General features: G+C 49.7%; 1 protein-coding gene and 1 long non-coding RNA gene across 2 annotated transcripts; both read right to left on the reverse strand.

Moving 5' to 3' along the window:
• Nucleotides 1-380: 380 nt before the first annotated feature.
• LOC116794187 lies at nt 381-7,480 on the reverse strand. Its single transcript, XR_004359718.1, has 3 exons — nt 3,686-7,480; nt 2,496-2,546; nt 381-2,158 (listed from the first exon to the last, which is right to left on the reverse strand). It is a non-coding gene; the product is annotated as an uncharacterized LOC116794187 (long non-coding RNA).
• A 686-nt stretch (nt 7,481-8,166) lies between these two features.
• NRN1 (neuritin 1) lies at nt 8,167-16,919 on the reverse strand. The gene is made up of 3 exons (XM_032702629.1): nt 16,624-16,919; nt 12,477-12,621; nt 8,167-9,494 (listed from the first exon to the last, which is right to left on the reverse strand). The coding sequence occupies exons 1-3, from the start codon at nt 16,676-16,678 to the stop codon at nt 9,263-9,265; spliced, it is 432 nt and encodes a 143-aa protein (XP_032558520.1). The 5' UTR covers nt 16,679-16,919; the 3' UTR covers nt 8,167-9,262.
• Between the last annotated feature and the right edge of the window lie 915 nt (nt 16,920-17,834).

Here is a 17,834-nt window from a genome sequence, read left to right on the forward strand (position 1 = left end):
GGCATTTTGAGTGTATCCTGCACTCTAGGTACACACATAGTTTTAAACTATCCCATGCATTTGGCACACAGCAATTGATGGGAAGGTCTGAGCTTTTATTTCCAAGTTTTATTGTGCATACAATTTACTGTAGGCAGAGAAGATTAAAGAGTAAGGAATGCCTAAATCTAGAAAGAACAAAGTAGATCTAAAGAGCTGAATGTCAGTAATTGCAGGTGCAAAAATACAATTAGTGACGTTATAATTACTGAAATTAAATATCAATTTATATGAGTATGCACTATAATACTTTTGACAGCCTCAAGTATTATGTGATAGCAAATAAAAGCAGGATAACAGCTCCTAATTTGTGAAGAAGTAGAATCATAGAATCATTAAAGCTCACTTAAAGAATTTTATTCCATAAGGTACAAGGACAAGAAAGGTTTTAGTGCAAAGAGGATAAGTGCTAATAAATGCCCAGTAAAACCATGCATGCATCTGCAGCTATTAAGACATACAACAGCTTTTCTAACATACGAACCTAGTACATGAAGTAACAAAACCTGCAGCAGCACCATGGAAAACTTTGGTCTGAAGGACAGAGTGGTAAGAAGACCATTCCCTTTGGGGTAGGATCCACCTTGTTTTAGATACTGCAGGCACATGAGTTGCATGCTAGTTGTATCTGTGGCTTCCTCTAGTCCACAGAGAGAAACAGGTACCACTGGGGACAATTCTTGCCATATAGATATCCATTTAGCATGCCTGGTGGTAAGATGAGTCCAGGTGATTTCTCTCCCTTACCAATTTTCACGAGAGAACTTATCATCTCCTGGAGAACATTTTCTCCAGCGTGTGTCTCCAAGGTTGTCCCTTTAAGTGTATGAGAGCTCTGCAACCACAAGGCAGTTATTTTTTTCCCTTCAAAACAGCTTCGCTTTCCTCTCCCATCTCTCCTCTTTCCTCCAAGTGTTTAGGTCCTTTTTGCTAGCAGGATGGCATTTTTTTCCCCCCGTTGCTAGGTTGGTAGCCTAGTTTCCCAAGGAAAGGAAGCTTATGAGATCACACTGTCTTGTGCAAGTGCCAGTTGGTCCCTCCTAAATAATTTTTTGAGCTCGTGAGCTGAGTTTGATCAAACTTGACAGGGGATAGAAGTTTCAAAGGTTTAAACTGCCTACAAGGGCTGTGGAAGTAGGCAGACAGAGGAGAAAAAATGCTAGGAGTGCATCCACTGCAGAAACAAAACTGTATTATTAGGCACCAGAGAGTCCACATCAGAGACAGTCATTACCACTGAACTCCACGGGAGATACAATTTCACAGATTCAGTAGCTCATAAGACGACTTGATTAATATGAGCATGAGCAAAATGTTCTTCTCCCCATCTTCTAGAGCGAAAGTCTTCCAGTTACAGAGCAGCAGGGGCAGAGCTCGGAAACGACAGGCCGGCAGAGTGAGTTTAGAGCTAATTGCTGCTCCTTCTCACGCCAGTGCTCATGCGGAACTCTACTCAACTTCCCTGTGACTCCGGTGTCCCCATTTGCATGATCTAGTTCACATAAAGGATGAGATCGGGAACTTCAGAGCATGGGCTAAAGTGAGCGCAGCAAGTCCTAAATTGCCGTTAGCTGGAACAGCTCCACTGTGGTGGGTGAGTCTGTGTTACAATGGGCCATCACTTCCAAGCGCAGCTCCGTGATAAAGCGTCCAGCTTGTTCTTCCTTGCGTTTGTCTGTATTGCAGTTGCTAACGGCGATTCGTTTAACACGAGCACGAGTTGGAACATAAACTAAAGACCAGCAAAAGCTGTATCTGGTGCGTAGGCTGGCTCTCGTTTGTTCCTGCTGTGGCTTTTCCTAGAAGTCAGCCACCTCAGGGTTGCCTGACTGGTGAGCCCGAACAAAATCCTTGCAGTTCCTTGTTAACACTTGCTAGGGAGAAAAACAAGCTATTCACACAGATGGGATTCAAAGAGAAACTGAAATCAGTCATCTGACAGAAAAAGACCAAAACAAACTAATCACGGTGGACATTAAAATGGAGACTGGGAGTTGTGGGGAGTTGTGCAACTTTGTGTGTTCAGTGAAATATTGATGTTTTCTTCTTCTCCTAAGCCTTCTAAGTATTGATGTGCCAGATATCTGATTTAGGTGGAGAGAGTGCAAATCACCAACACCTAAAGAAAAGAGAGGGAAGATAATTAAATGAACCTTTGATGCACAGTAAAACAAGGAGCTTGCAAGAAGTGAGAGACATGGCTGAAAATGGACCGGGATCTCTTCAAGAAGGGCAGGTATTGCAACTTGTCCTCAACAGCCTAGCCAAGAGTGCAGCCTGAAACTCACAGCCAGAAATACCTGCAAAGCAGCATCTGCATTAGGGTGGTATGCTACACCATCCTTTAAGATGAGGCTTCTTCAGAGGGAGATGTGAACCACAACTCTTGGGCACCCAGGGCTGAATGTTTTCTGTTACACAGCAGATCTATGAAGCCACAGGGGAGCATCCTTTACCTATTATTTGTTGTTGTCACTTCAGTTCAGGCATTTTTCTTCTGACGAAAGCTAAAAGATAAAATGATTGTTCTAATTAGTAATGCCTACCTCCTCATGTAGCATTTTTCACCCATCAAATGTCTCAAAGTGCTACTCCCATTCAATAGACACTAGAAGTAAAGGTGAAAGAGATCAAATGAAATGTCTTACCAACAGAATAAAGCCAAATCTTGCATCACAGGTCTAGTAAAAGGGACAAGGGCACCTATTAAGCCTCAATGAAAAACAAAGCTTAGGACAATTTTCTGACATATTGGGTCCTTCAATGAGGCGTTGCAAAACTAATGTGACCAATGTTCCATGCCAACGAAATATGTTCTGGATTTTTTATTTGACAACATAATTTAAGGATTTCTTAGAATATGGGAAACAAAATGAGGCAATGGCTTTACAGGAATTGTTCCTTTGCAAAAGGCAGCTTGTGCCAGGGGACTGGAAAATTGAAAGTGCCCCAAGGGAGCACAGGAATGGAAAAAACCTCCTACGCTATCCAGTGAAAACACAATGCATTAAAAGAAGCGTAAATACCAAACTGGCAATGTACTGCAAAATTTCTTGTACTTAAGATACTACTATTAGAAGTTCTGACAAAGAGAGACGCTATACTAGACACATGATTTGACTCTTGAAGAGGTGCATCTGGCAGAATTATACCACGTACCTAAAGGAAACTTACTGACAGTACCTGCAGCAAAATAGACGGTTTAAGGTGGGATAAACCTGTTTGAAACAACTCCTGTCAATATAAGTGGTTGCTTCTTTCTTATGCTTTCTTATGTCTCTTTTTTTTTTTAGTTTGGTTGACTGAGGTTTGGTTTTTTTGTTCCCTCCATCAATTTGAATATCCAGTAGTTTCCATAGTGTTAAAAAAACCCAGTGGTATTAAAGTGGTATTGAAGGATGCGCTGCCCATCCACTCTTGAGGTTGCTTCACAGCAAAAAAGGTGCCCTGTAGATTTGATCTTTGATGCTTGAGAGATTTAGTAAGTTTTTCACAGTCCTTAATAAATTGATATCATAGCCAAGAAACCTGAAGGTGCAAAGCATGATGCATGGGCAAGCACTTTGTATTTTGGTAGCACGAACCTGGAGTTCATATTTGAATAACATTCCTGTTTCAGGTAAAACTGAGCATATAAAATCCTTACCTAGGCAGAATGCATATTGACTTCAGGCAATACTTTTTCCCAAAGAATGGCTGTGTAAAGGTCAGGACTAGTTGTTTGCCCCTGCAGTAATGTTGTTTTTCTAGCTGAAGAGACTTCCAGCACCTGGGAACAAGGACTTATTGCTGCTGGTGAATATCAGTACTCAGATGATGGTCAGTCTCACCTTGACCTTCGGGAGGCTGTTTCAGTCTTTCTTCTATATCAGCTTTGGAGATAAGCAAACAAACAAAATAAAACAAACAAAATAAAACAAACAATAAAGCCTAAAAAGCTAGGGCACAGGCCACAGGTTGGGTTTCTGATAATTTAAAGCATTTAAACCTATTTTTTCAGTACCTCCTGAAAGGCAAAGCCTATGCTAGCACAATCTGCCCATCTGTTTGCAAACCCACAGTTCAGGAGTATGGGGCTTTGAGCGAAATCTTTTACACAGACCCACCATGGGAATCTGAGGGGAAAGGAACAACCAATAACTCACCAATAACAGTGCTGTTGTCACTCTCCCACATCACCTCCAGCTTTTCTTCTCACTGGTGGAACTGGGCAGTAGAAGATCCTTAGCCCAAAGTAAATGAAAGCCCCTTGTGGTATCAAAATTGCAATGAGCCTTGGGTTGAAACTGTCCCTCAAGAGAGGCAGCAGCCAGCTGGAAGCACATTTGCCGACAGCACCATTGATCATCAGCTGCCTGTAGCCTAAAGGAACTCTTTCAGACAGCTAAAATCGTATCTGATTTTGTAACAGACTCCTCTGCAGTCCTTATCACTTTGCCTGCCCCCAACCCTGCCAAAAAAAAACCTACCAAAAAAACCAATAAACCAAAAAAACCCACCCAAACCCACTCGTGATGAAAAATGAAGTGGCTCAGAAAACTAACCTGATTTGCCACCTCCTCCTGCGAGTCCTGCTAGCCAACTCCTGCACTAGCCTCGCTCTGCAGCACCCTGTAGGCAGGATCTGCAGCTAAGGTGAAGGAGAGGGAAAAGTGGGAGGAGTGAGGGGGAAAGGCACAGAGGCTGCATACCTAGAAAGCCGGGGTTATTCTTGCTGCCCACCCTGGAGACTACCTCTGCATCAGGCAGGAGTAACAGAGGGAGAATCTGACTTTCTGGATTTAACAAGCTCGCTTTCCTTTAATTGGGGCCCTCAGGCACTGCTGTAGTACACCTAATGGCACTAATCATTAATGAATCAGCCCTGATGAATAGGAAGGCTGAACTGGACTCTTTCTCCTTAGGTTGTCAGCCCTTCACAGAATCTATTGGGTTTCACTGGGCAGGACAGCAACCGCACAGATTTAAAAAGGGTCCTGAAGAGGAAGTGGGCTGGAAGAGTCACCGATCCATTCATCTCTAGACTGTGCACATGAGCCAGGGACCAACAGTATCTGGCTGTTGCTTCTGAAACGTAGACATAGCCACCAGAAAGTCCTGTGAAGTGAGTACTGCAGCTTACTTTTATACCATACCTCCCCCTGCTCCCTCTGTAAGCACCAACCAGTCTGCCTTCACTACCATTCATATATAGGTTTTCCTCAGTTCTGTATATTTGTGCTCAAGCTTTTTCTTCCAGCACAGGCCTGCTCCATCTCCCTGTTACAGCCTTTGAACAGATGGGAAAGGACTTTTTTCCCCCCCCTATAAAGCAAAAAGAATCGACCACCACCACCTCAGCCCAGTGCTGGCACGGTCTCGCCGTGGTGGAGGGCAGCCCAGGCAGGGGCGAGGCGCAACCCTGCCTCCAGGGCTAAGCCAGGCTGCTAAAAGGGGGAGGCAGGAGGTGAGCAGCCGCCTGCCAAGCACGGGTGCATTCAGCGCTGCCGGGGAAGGAGCCAACTCCCCGCGGCCCTCCGGGGACTGCGGGGCTGCGGTTGCTCAGTCGGAGCTGGGGACAGGAATTAGGGCAGGCAGAGCCGCAATGGCTGCAAGGCTTCCCGATTATCCAGCCAGCTAGAAATGCACTGGCTTGGTTTTTTTGTTCCGACTATGGGTTTTTCCCCTGTTGATCTGCATTTATGCTTTTGTGTGTATGTGTGCTTTTTTTTTTTTTTTTTTAAGTAGGGGATAATTTTACTGTGGTCTCTGTCAACATTTAAATGCTTTTCTGTTGCATTTTTTCCCCTCTCCAGTTCACCAGCTCACGTTTGCCCAGGAGTTAAGAAGGGATGTTCAGAAGTTTGAACCTCTTCCAGCTCTTGCTACAGCAGCTGCTGCCTGGGGCAGTGGGACCAGCCTGGCAAGCGACACCCCAGCCTTCCCCCGCAGCCCTTACAAACCCTACAGGTGCAAGGCGGCAGGAGGCAAATCCAGTACACTCAGTCCCTTTCTGGGACTTGGCGGATGGCTTATGTTTCCTTGGCCACACAACAAGGCAAGGCAGAGCAACCACCCCTGGGGTCAAAAAAAAAAATAAAATAAAATCGACTATTGCTCGCGGGCTTCAGAAATAACCCCTGAAAGGGGCAGGAAAGGGAACAACCAATGTCTCGCGCATTGAGGGGCTCTTATAAAATGAACGGGGGAAGGTGAGGGGGAGTTTGTTGATTGCTAGTGTTCGGGGAGAGCCTCGCTTGCCGGTTGCCCAGGAGGAGCTGAGCCGGCGGGACCGGGGTTTGGTACCACTTCCTGCCGCCTGTGCGGGAAATCCCGGGGTGCTGCTAGGCTAGCCCGGGAGGCCCGGTGGCACCCGACAACTAGAGGCCCCAGACAGGAGAGTCCAGGGGGAGGCAGGAGGGGAGGGAAGGGGCCCGGGCAAGACCACAGGGCTCCTTCTCAACCCCCTACCCTGTTTTTCCCCGGCTTGCCACCGTTTATTATCCTCCTCGATGGAGGGCTAATTGGGGGATGTGCTAATTACAGAGAAATTATCCATTAGTAATTGAACCTCACGCGAAGATAACTCGAGTCCTCTAATGAGCTGGAAATCGCCCCCTTATTATGGCGTTTCAGCTTTCTTCTGAGGGGTGAGAGGGAAAGCTGGGAGGCTCCCTTCCACCTTTCTCCGACCGACGGGCACCGTCCAGCAGCCGGGAAAGCGGGGGCGGCGTCGGGAATGCCGGCAGCGGGCGGGACCTGCGCCCGGGCACCCCGGGGCGGAGCGGGGCTGCCGCCAGCAAGGGTCCCCGGAGCCCGGCCGGCGTAGCCAACAGGCTGCGGAGCTCCCCGTACCCCAGCAAGGGCTCTCTCTTCCGTCTCTCCTTGGCATCTGTCATTTCGTGCTACAGGAAACCATAACAGCAGCGCCTGACCTCGTGAATACAGAGATGTGCACAGAAAAATCAATTTAGGTCTATATCCTCTGTGGGGAGGGAAAATAACCCAAACCATTTAAACAAAGCTCTGCTCTCCAGGGTTTTCCTTTTACTTTGGTGGTGGTGGGGACTGAGTCTAGAGGGAGGCCAAAAGAAAACGAAATTCCAGCAGACCTATGTCTGACGAAGCGAGGCTGAGCTCTGCAAAGCCCCCCTAACACACGCATAATGTATTTTATCATTAAAAAATCAACATTGCTTCCAGTGGTAAAGGCGCCTGGCTCCAGTTCCTGAACACATTCGTTGCTGGGATTCAATTCGTTTGGGAAATGCAGATTGGCTTGCGACCCACTGTTTGATTTATGAACTGTTACATTTGCTATTGCTTACACATTACATTGTGGACCTTGGGAAGGGAGGGGAGAGGGGGTGAAGGAGAGACCCTGCCACCCTACACATTGGTAAAGAGAGCTATTGCACAGGGAGCGGCTCCCCACTGGAATAAATCACCTCGCACCAACTCGTGGCCCCTACCTCCCCATCACCCACTTGCCCACCCACCCACCCCCGGTCGCCAGCTGGGCTCTTGCTTTATAAGTAAAAAGGACGTGTTTACTCTTTGATGTGCATTTCTTCATAAAGGCATCGGGCGCCTATAAATAGCCGAGGTTAGAGCAGCTTCTGCTGCGAAATCAATACCCCGTCCCCCCCTTCCCCTTGCTTCTTCGGCTGAGCTGCCTTATTAATTATGAAAGGGCTCCTCTGCGCCCCGGCTCCGGCTCGGCAGCCTCCTCCTTAATGGTGGTTGCTGCCTTCCCTCCGTCGGGGCTCCGCACGGCTCCGCGCCCGCGGGAGAGCCGCGCCACCCGCCCCCTCCTCTGCGGGGGGCTCCCTTCGCCAGTCCCGGGCGGCTGGGAAACGAGGGTGCTGCGGTTCGCGGCTTCGAGAGGAGGAGCAGGGTGGGAGGCTGGGAGGATTTATAGCGTATTTTTAAGAGAGAAATGAAGGGGGAAAAAAAGAAAGAAAAGAAAAGAAAGAAAAAAAAAAGCAGAAAGGCTCCGACTAAGCGACTCAGCCACCCTGTCCTTGTTTGAACTGGAATTGCCATGTTCGACAAGGGATGAGTTCAGGATTTAGACTTCCTTGCCTTAAAAGCCCTGTCCTTTCCAAGATATTCTAGGCATATTTTATAAAAAGGACGACACCCTCATTTCAAACAATAATTTTTATTTTATACTTCTGTCTATACTTTGTAGCAAATCTTTTTTTGTTTGGTTTTTTTTTGCTGAATTGACTTTATAATAAACTTTTGTTTAAATTACATATTTCATCTCTTTTAAAATCAAGGCTCTTTTTTTTTTTTCAAAATCATTTCGCTGTTGTTGTTTTGTTTGTGGTTTTGTTTTTTTTTTTCCTTTAGGTTTACATTTAAGCCCCCTTTTTGTGATCTCTACGGTTGGATATTCAGGTATTTTACTGGTATGTGTAACATCTAAAACAAAGAGGAGGAAAAAATTAAAGGCAGTGAATTCGGAAAGATGCCTTCGAACAGCAAGTAAAGGTAAACTCTCAGAGATGTTAGCAGCATCCCTTCACTCCTCTGGGCATTTAGACACGTCTTTCTTTTGCTTGCTCCTTCCTTCCTTCCTTTCTTAACTGTTCGTTTCCCTCTCTTTCTCTCCCTCTCTCGCTCTTTTCCCCTTGAGGAAAAATGTTCTTTTTTATTTATTTTTTAAAATTTTTTTGCAGTGGAATGACCAAAAAAAAACAAGCGACTGTGGAGGAAAGATGAGAGATTGTGAATTATTCACCATATGCTTCACACGTGGACATCTACCTTGGATTTATCGCCAGTGCCTTTTTCTGTCTGCGGTTTTTGTTCTCGCCTCGCACACTGCCACATTTTTAGCGGAGCCCGTGGCTCGCCGGGAGGTACCCGGCCGGTTACAGCCTTAGCAGTAGGTGGCCCAGAGCCGTTCCTGAGATTGCTTTTGCGCAACGAGGGCTCGAGTTTGTTTCTTTATTTTTTTTTTCTATTTTTGATTCGAAGCGTTAGTAAAGCTGAGGTCCGATTTGGGCTGCGCGCCGCTGCCTGTTTGGTAACATTTGGCAAATAAAACACAAAAAAGTAAAGGGAGAACGCTTCCACAGTCCTACATGGGTGTTTCACCATCATCAGCCACCACCACCACCATCATCATCATCATCAACCACAGAAAAGCACAACGTCCCCAAAGCAACGGATGGACACTTCCTCTATAGATCCAGCACATGGAGAAGGTGTGGGTGTGAGTGTGCTCGCCCCCCTAGAAAGGCAGCCAGGTCACTAGGGCGGCCCACAGAGCCGCCAGGAGCAGGGGCAAGGCCGGCGGGAGGAGGGACGGTGCCGCGCCGCTGCCGCCTCCGCACAGTTCAAATAAGCTGCCTTGGAAATCGAGGTTTTTGGATTCCCGTCTCAGTTTCTCCCAGAGGTCTGTCGCTCCTTCCTGGCAGTCAGTGAGCGCTGTGAGGGTGCAGGCGTGGAAATCATCCCAGTACCTGCAGGAGGGGAGAGCAGCCGGCATCAGAACAGGAACGTGCCCACCTTCCCGGGGAGAGGGCCGCCCCCTCGAGCCGCCGCCCCCACCTCCCGACGGCTGAGCTGAGCGGGGCATGCCTTGAAGGGAGGCTGGCGCCCGGCGGGGAGGAGCCGCTGACTGTGGTTTCGGGTGTTCCCCCCTCCCCAACCCCGCCTTCGGCACCAGCCCGAGCGGGGTGGTGCAAGACTTGCTTTGCTGGGTCCCTGGCGGAGGGGTCTTTGACTGAAGTGGGGAGAGGACATGGACCCCTCGGCTGGCAGAAGCTAGCTTAGAAGCCCACCGGCTCGTCTCGAGGGTTTTTCGTCACCGGTGGGAGCGGGCAGGCGGGGGAGGGAAAGGCACTGCTTTTCCCAGGCGGGAGGCGGTATCCTGGAGGGTCCCAATGCGGCGTTAGAAACCCTCCGGAGGGATCTCCCGGGGCGGGAGCGAGCCCTTACTGCAGGGGCAGGAAGAGAGGAGGAGAATGAGAAGAAGAAGGAATAGGAGAAGGAGAAAAGGAGCATCTTCTTCTCTTGGTCCCTCCTGGGTGCCTCGCACCGACTCGCAGCAGGGCGGCGGGAGGGATCCCTCATGCACGGCCAAGGCTTTACAGACAGAGAAGGGATTCTCTTTCCTCAGGATATTTTCCAGCAATTCCCTCACGTTTTCCCTTTTCCTTTCAATTCCCTTCTTCACGGGAACTGGACCGGTTTTTGTCGCCAGGACAGGACCTGTCCCATGGCCCTACCTGAGGAGGGGGAGGAAGGACCTTTCCTCTCCACGTTTGTATTATCGAAAATCACCCCGAATCTACCCTCTGCCTCCTATTTCCCCCATGCTTCAAGGTAGACGTCTGCAAATCTGAATCTCGATTTTCTTTCTTTTCCTTTTTTTCCCCCCCAAAGTAGTCCTACAGCCTCTAATTTATGAGCACTCTAAGCTGGTTGTAGACTCCCAATGTTTGCTACATTTGTAATAAATAATGAGATACTGAGAAGCCAGAGCCTGAGAGTGTGCCTCTCCTGCAGTATTTCTGCTGTAATTGCATCTCCCAAAGGAAAATTAAATCTTTCACCATCTTCTTTCAATACACATCCCGGCACGGGGTGAAGGCAAAGGGGTGGTGGGACGTGGTCGGGAAAAGGACCTTTCTTGGAAAATAGGTACTTTTTACAGGTCAGGACCACCTCTGGTCTGGCACTGCAGGGCAAAAGGACATCATATGAGGACGCTGTTGCCTCTGGGTATTTATTTCTGATGTAGGACACAAGGTAAACCGCAGCCCAGCATTTACAGTGAAGTGCCAGCGTTAGTGTTTGACTCAGAAATCTCTAGGTAGGAAGGGAGAAATGTTACAGAGTCTCTTCTCACTTTCCTTTTTTCCTTTTTTTCTTTTTCCTTTTTTCCTTTCCTCCTTTCCTTTCCTTTCCTTTCCTTTCCTTTCCTTTCCTTTCCTTTCCTTTCCTTTCCTTTCCTTTCCTTTCCTTTCCTTTCCTTTCCTTTCCTTTCCTTTCCTTTCCTTTCCTTTCCTTTCCTTTCCTTTCCTTTCCTTTCCTTTCCTTTCCTTTCCTTTCCTTTCCTTTCCTTTCCTTTCCTTTCCTTTCCTTTCCTTTCCTTTCCTTTCCTTTCCTTTCCTTTTTCTTCCCATTTCATGTCTTTCGGTTTTTTTTTTATTTTTGTGCAGTAAAATCAGAAAAAAAAATTTTAAACGTATTTCTCTCTAAGGACATTATCTCGTTTCTAGATATGAATTTTTGCTCTTTTTTTGTTCGTTGTTTTTTTGACAGGAGGAGTTTTTGCTGGAGAACGGCAACGGGGATATGGGAGAATACTCTGTGCCCTGTGCTGCAGCCTCTTTTTTTTTTTGGTTTTTCTTTTTTGGTTGGTTGGTTGATTTTTATTTTTTTTTTTTTTTTTTTGGTTTCCCTCCCAGACATATCGAAAATTCCTGTTTCTACCTCCCTGCAGACCCGCAGAGCGGCGGGCAAGACTGAAGCTGGTGGCTCCAAGGCCCCCGGCAGCTGTCCTAGGTTTCCGTCCCACTGTTGCCCCGAGCTCTGGGGAGAATTATCCCAAATGTAAGGGCTCCTACAGCTGTCCTAGTTCCTCCAGCTTCGGAGAGGAATTGGGAAGGAGCTCCTGCCAATTTTGCAAGGCGAGCTCTTTTTCTCCCTTTATTATTTGTGTTGTTGTTTTCATCATCATCACTATATTATTAGTAGTTTTATTATTGTTATTATTATTGTTGTTATTATTATTATTATTATTCCCCTTTATCTTGCCTCTTCCTCCTGTTGCCCTGTGTGCAGGGAGCGACGCGAAACCGGGAGGGAAATGGGCTTTCCCGCGGCCACGGAGGTGGCAGAGGAGAGGCGCCGCTGGGACGGCACCCCTCTGCCGCTGGGTGATTCATATCATGGCTGGGCCCTTTTTAATTACGTTTTGCTTTCCGAGGAATCGCCTCCCCAGCGCCGGCTGTCCCCAGCCAGAGTAGGCTGCCTCCCCCAGGCCTGCCTCTGCCTTCCGCACTCGGGGGAACGAACCCTGGAGCCTGCTAGTGAGTGTGTGTCCCGAGGGCAGCAATAAGGAAAGGGATAACGCTCCTCATGCACCTAACGTCAGCACCCCAGTGCAAAGCAGGGGAAGGAAAAAATACACGAAGGAGGGGAGGAGGGGGAAGCCCCAAACAAACCACCCCAGAATCACGGAGGCAAAAAATAAAAAAGACATCGTAAAAATTCCCTCCAGACTTCACTATTCCCCAAGCCCGGCCTGTCCCCATGGCAGTGCGCTTGGGGGGACCCTGGGCCACAGAATCCAGCCCCAAAGCATAAACCCCGCGTTACTTCTGTTCCTTCCCTCACTCCCCCCACCACCCAGCCTCGCCCCCCTTGCCCAGCCCAGGGTGACCCCCTAGTCCCATTCTCCCCCCGCGGCCCCGAAGAAGAGAGGAAAGACCTACGCGCAGATCGTTTGGAGATTTCTCTTGTCGTCCAGGTCCTGCGGGTAGTTGGCCATGTTATCGCCCAGCCGCAGCAAACAGTCCGAGAAGCCCCTAAAGACCGCATCGCACCGCCCCGCCGCTCTCACCGCCTGCACCAGGTACGCTGGGGGGGCAGTGGCACAGGTCAGCACCGCCGGCCCCCCGTCCGCCCCAGCCCTCCGCCCCGCCACCCCCCACTCGCCTCTTCCCCCCCTTTATTCCGCTCTCCCTCCCCGCCCCCTATTGCATTGCTAAAGGCGCGACCTGGGGCAGGAGAGGGGCGGTGGGACCGAGCCAGGGTCGCCATTGGGCAATCGAGGAGGTGAACCAGGGGCTTTTCGCCCTTTGCTTTTTCAGTATGGAGGGGTTCGGTGCCCATGGCTTAGCAGTGTTGAATTCAGTAATTTTTAAATTTCTCCCCCCCCTTTTTTTTTTTTTTTAAATTTGAATGGTGAGGAAGAGGGGAGGTGAAGATGCGCTGCCTGCTTCTCACCGTACTTGATCCTTTGTTAGAAAATTATGCCTTGAAGCAGCAGGCGCAAGCACACGCTCCCCATCGCCCAGGTCGCAGGGCAAATACCGTGCAAGGTGCAGCGGGGAAAAAAAAAATTAAAAAATATCACTAGAAAGAGCCGCGACAGAGACACGCAAAAAAGGGACCACGAAGTCACGCAGGCACCTGCAGGGGCGTCAGCCCGGCCATGCCTGTGCGGGACTGGGCCCGGGTGAGCCCTGCTCCCCCAAACCCGCTGCCCCGGGCATCCCTGGGGATGGCTCTAGGAAAGGGCGCGCGGTTCAATACAACAGTAATCAACACAAGAACAACCGCCTGCAAACGGTGAAAAAAAATGAGTTATGGAGTGCGTGAGAAGACTCCATGTGGGGGTGTGCCCCGTGGGGGTACGGGACGGGACGGGACGGGACGCTGGACCCACGTCCCGGTCTGTGCCGCGCACAGCATCGCGCACACACCCGCAGCAGCCCAGCAGGCTGGGCTACCCGGGAACGGCGAGGGGGCTGGCCCACAACAGCTCTCCTGCCCGTGACAGGAGCTGGGGACGCCGTGGTGTCCCTAGGCCTGGGGGATGTCGCTGCGGCCAGCGGGGGCGGGAGGGGGCTGCCCCCTCCTTTGCGGAGGAACGCCCTGCCGCCCACACCGTCGGGTATTGGGGTGGGGGTCTCCCCCAGCGCCGTGTCCCCAGGGCATGGCTGTGACGGGGGTGTGTGTGTGTTTCTTTGCCGAGTACCAGCCATAAGCTAAATGGCTGACTCCAAAAGAGTCTGTTTCAACCCAAATCCCCCTCTTGCTGTTTGATTCATCGCCAACATGACTTGGTGGCCACTCCCCCTACACACACACACACCAGCACCAGTCGTCATATCAAACCTCCAGCAGGCTCCAGACATTGGCTACGATAGGAAAAAAAAGCCAGGCAAACAAATAGAGAAGAACCGAGGACCATCCCGAGGGTAAAACCATGTCCTATAAAACGCGCGCCATCCCGCTCCGGCAGCTACAGCGGGAAAGGGGAGGGGAAGTTGCCGCGAATTTCTCCCAGAACGTGTCGGGCTGCGCTGAAAATATGGGGTTCGAAGCCTTGCCCCGGGCCAGGGTGGGTGTGGGAGAGGGTCAGGTTTGGGACCAGTAGCGAGCCGAGCATCCCTCGCTCCCGAGGGGCAGCCTGGCCCTGTCTGCCCACGCCGCTCCCTCCGCACAGGATACCCCCGGTCCAAAGACGCCCTAAACACCATAAATAAATTTTTTTAAAAAAGCAAAAGCGGATAGACAAGGCTCCTGTCTGGTTAAAAGACAGTGAGATTTCTCTTGAACTAGGTCGTTTGTGTCTTGCCGTGGCCACGACCTTCCACACCCCCGCCCCCATTCCGAGATAAGAGTGTGCAGCAATGTGCAATGCAGAAGGACCGCAGGAGCCCTCCGTGACGGACTGAGCCCCCTCCCAAAAGCCGGTCCCCCATCCTGCAACTGGTCCATCCCTCCTGTCCCTTCCACTGAGACTCAGTCCCCGCTCCCTCCCATCCCCCCAGCCCGGTCACCTCTCAGAATATTAGGGATTTCGGACAGTTCCAATCCTCTTTCCTTAAATAAATAAATAAATATATGTTCTTTTTTTTTTTCTTTTTTTTTTTTTCTTTTTTTTTTTTTAATAAGCCCCAGTGCATAGACGTTTTGGGAACGAACCGAACATCCATTTCAGACGAGCCGCTACCGGGGTCGGGGCAAAGGCGAGCGACCCTTTGCAAACCCCACACCGACAACCAGAAGCTGATTTCGGGGAGGGGGTGTGTGTGTGGAGAGGAGGGAGGGAGAAGGTTACTCGAAATACTGAAGGAGGAGCAGAGAGGAGAAAAGCCCTGCACGAGCTTCAAAGCTGTCCCCTCCCAGGGCACCGCAAAGCCACTGCACCGCCACCATCCCCGCGGTGTGCAGCAGTATTTTGGGGTAACTTTCCGAATGACTGCTCATGCTCACTCCAGCCCGGGAACGGCGTTTCCCAGTGACTCTAGCTGCCTTTTGAAATTTCACCGTCAATAAAATCCTTTCTCATTTGAACCAAATAAACACATAAGAAAGAAAATCATCCTCCTTTTCCAAACGAATGAACAAAAAATGCAAGAGCTGAAATCAAGAATAACATCCAAATAAAGCCTTCCCCCTTCTTTCTCTGACAGTACAAAAAATGGCCTTCTGAAGAGTTCAGCCTCATTTAAAATAGAATGGCAACACGAATGGAGGGGTTTGCATCATTTAACCACATTTCCCAGAGGTCAACATTTCATTGCAAATTTTTTTTCCTTTTCTACTTGAGGAAATGTTCAAGGGATTTTGCCTCTCTTTTTAATTCTCTTCCCCCCTTCTCCCTTTTTTTCCCTCCTCTTCTTTCTTTGGTACCCACAAAATGCTGCAGAGGTTTTATGGAGAGGAGAGTGACCGAGCAAAAGGATCTCTAAATAGCAATGCCGAGCATTTTTTTTTTAATTGTATCAGAATTCCTTTGCAAATATTTTCAAAGGGCTCTTCACATCTCACAGTCTAGGTAATAAAAGATACGCTTTAATCCCCCTTTCCTTAAATCCCATTTTTGGATCATGTTCGGGATATTCATATATATATTCACATATAATATATATATATACATATTCATATATAATCTTTAAAATCTTCCTGTATAGGACCAAAGTAGTTATTAACTTAGATATTATTTAATGTCCGTAACTCAAAAAAATTTCAGCAAAGAAATGTTGTGTAAAACGAACCCGAGAGCAAACCAACAAAAGCAACCATCGAAAACCCCAAGATATTAAACAAAACCAGCAACGAGCACACAAAAACACATACCGGCATGGAAGGAAATCTGTTCTATTTTAAGTAACAGCATATATAGAAATTTTTTGGACCCGTTCGGTTTTTGACAGTGCTTCTCCGAGCACAAAATTAACGATTGGGTATTGGGACTCTGCAATTTTTTAAAATATTTTTTATTTGTTTAATCCCTGCATTTCGAAGGATTTTTTTTTCCCTAAAGTTAGTGACGGGTTTTGTTTGATTTTAGGTTGCTCTGCAAATGGGAAGAGCTTCAAGGTGCTAAAGGGAGCCCTTCACTTGTCCCCCTGATTTTCTGCAAAAAAACTTTCCACCTATATCTCTCGCAAGTCATTTTATGCCGGTTCTTATTTTTCTGTCTCTCGAGGAGTTACCAAATTGTATGTGGAAAGGAATGCAGGGGATATCCGAAAACCATGATACAAATACAAATACAACCGTTCGTGGGGACGGAGAGAACAGGAGGGAAAAAAATGAGGAGTAGGGGGGAATAAAAAACAAAGTATGAGTGAGCATGCACCGATTCAGGAAAACGAACAACAAAAGTGATTTCAGAGGAATCAGAAATCGGTTCCTGCGGACTCCCCTGCCTTGACAGCGTGCCGAACGGCGAGGCTGCCACCGCGAAGAGAACGCGGGCAGCGGAGAACGCGGAGCGGGGGTCCCGCCGCCGCCGCCCCGCACCGCGGCCCTCCGCGCAGGTTATCCCGACATTCCGCTCCTGCATGCATCAGCCGGGCTTGGGTGCGCACAACTTGACACGGAATTTGGCAGTCCACTTACCTATCTGTACAGCAAGGATCAGAGAAATATAACTGCCGTTCAACTTAAGTCCCATCCTACATTTAGTAAAACCATTTGCGGCTGCAGATCTTTAAATAGTTACTTTGGAGAACGTGGGGGAAAGCTGAAAAATAGACATTGCCAACAAGTTCCGAGCAGCGGAGGACTTTGCAGACAAGGGGGGGAGACAAGAGGAGAAGGAGAGGAAGAGGGAGGCAGCGGGAGAGGGCGAGGAAGGCTGGCTGGGAATGGTTCGCTCCATTAGGAGGGGGCGGAGGAAGTACAGCCTCACGCCCACCACCGGCCCTGACGTGGGGGGATGACACCGGCCGGGTTTTTTCCCCCCTTCCTCCTTTTTTTTCTTTTTTTTTTTTTTTTTTTTTTAAATATAAATGTGCACCTTGGAAGAGAAACGCCATTTATAGGCATCACAGGCTGGATTTACCCGCTCTCCCCGTGTCCCCCCGCCCCATTAATCGCCGAGAAATTCCCCTCCCCGCGTTCCTCCTGCCCCGTGTGGTGAAGACGGGGGCGGTAGCCGGGACCGTCCCCCTGGGGCGGGAGAGATGCGGGGTCGGGAGGGGGGACACACGCACGCACACACACACACACACACACACAGGCACACACATAGACACGCACACGCAGACGGAGGAGCCACCCCCCCGGGGGTGGGGATAGCACGGCAGAACCCCCTCCGCCCCCGGGGCCGCCTCGTCGGGGCTGGCCGGCCCGGCCCCCGCGCTGCGCAGCTCGGAGGGGGAAAGGAAGGTGCGGGGGTCCCCTCCCCCTGCCCACCCCTCCCCCACCATGACGTCACCCCCAGGCTGAGGTCTGGGGGGTGCGGAGGGGGGAGGCCCGTCTCTCCCGGCCTTACCGCCGGTGCTCAATGCCGGCGGCAGCAGCCCGGCTGTGGCACCGCAGAGGGTGGCGTGGGGAAAGGGGTCACGCGTGGGGCAGCCCTGGGGAGTCGTGGTAGGGCTGGTCTGCAGCTGGAACGATCGCACACAGCCATCGCACCCTATCCTCCGGGGACAGGCTAGAGGTGTGTGGGGCTGGGTGAAGGGTAGGGGGCTGGCCAAGGCTCCAATGAGCTCTGCCGGGGACAAGGCTTGTGCTGGGGTTTCTTAGTCAGCCTGGCACCCGCACAGGACCCTTCTCGAGGCCATCCCCTCCATCAGCATTAGAGGGACTTCAAGGTGCTGGCAGTG

The sequence above is a fragment of the Chiroxiphia lanceolata genome, chromosome 1 (assembly GCF_009829145.1).
Source record: "Chiroxiphia lanceolata isolate bChiLan1 chromosome 1, bChiLan1.pri, whole genome shotgun sequence".
In the NCBI taxonomy this organism is placed as follows: Eukaryota; Metazoa; Chordata; class Aves; order Passeriformes; family Pipridae; genus Chiroxiphia; species Chiroxiphia lanceolata.

Excerpts from the sequence above, each read along its gene's own strand:
- NRN1 (XM_032702629.1), bottom strand. The coding sequence starts at position 16,678 with ATGGGACTTAAGTTGAACGGCAGTTATATTTCTCTGATCCTTGCTGTA. Across the intron at positions 12,622-16,623 it reads GATCCTTGCTGTACAGATAG|CGTACCTGGTGCAGGCGGTG; the intron begins GTAAGTGGACTG and ends CTGCCCCCCCAG. Across the intron at positions 9,495-12,476 it reads AATCTCCAAACGATCTGCGC|GTACTGGGATGATTTCCACG; the intron begins GTAGGTCTTTCC and ends CCCCTCCTGCAG.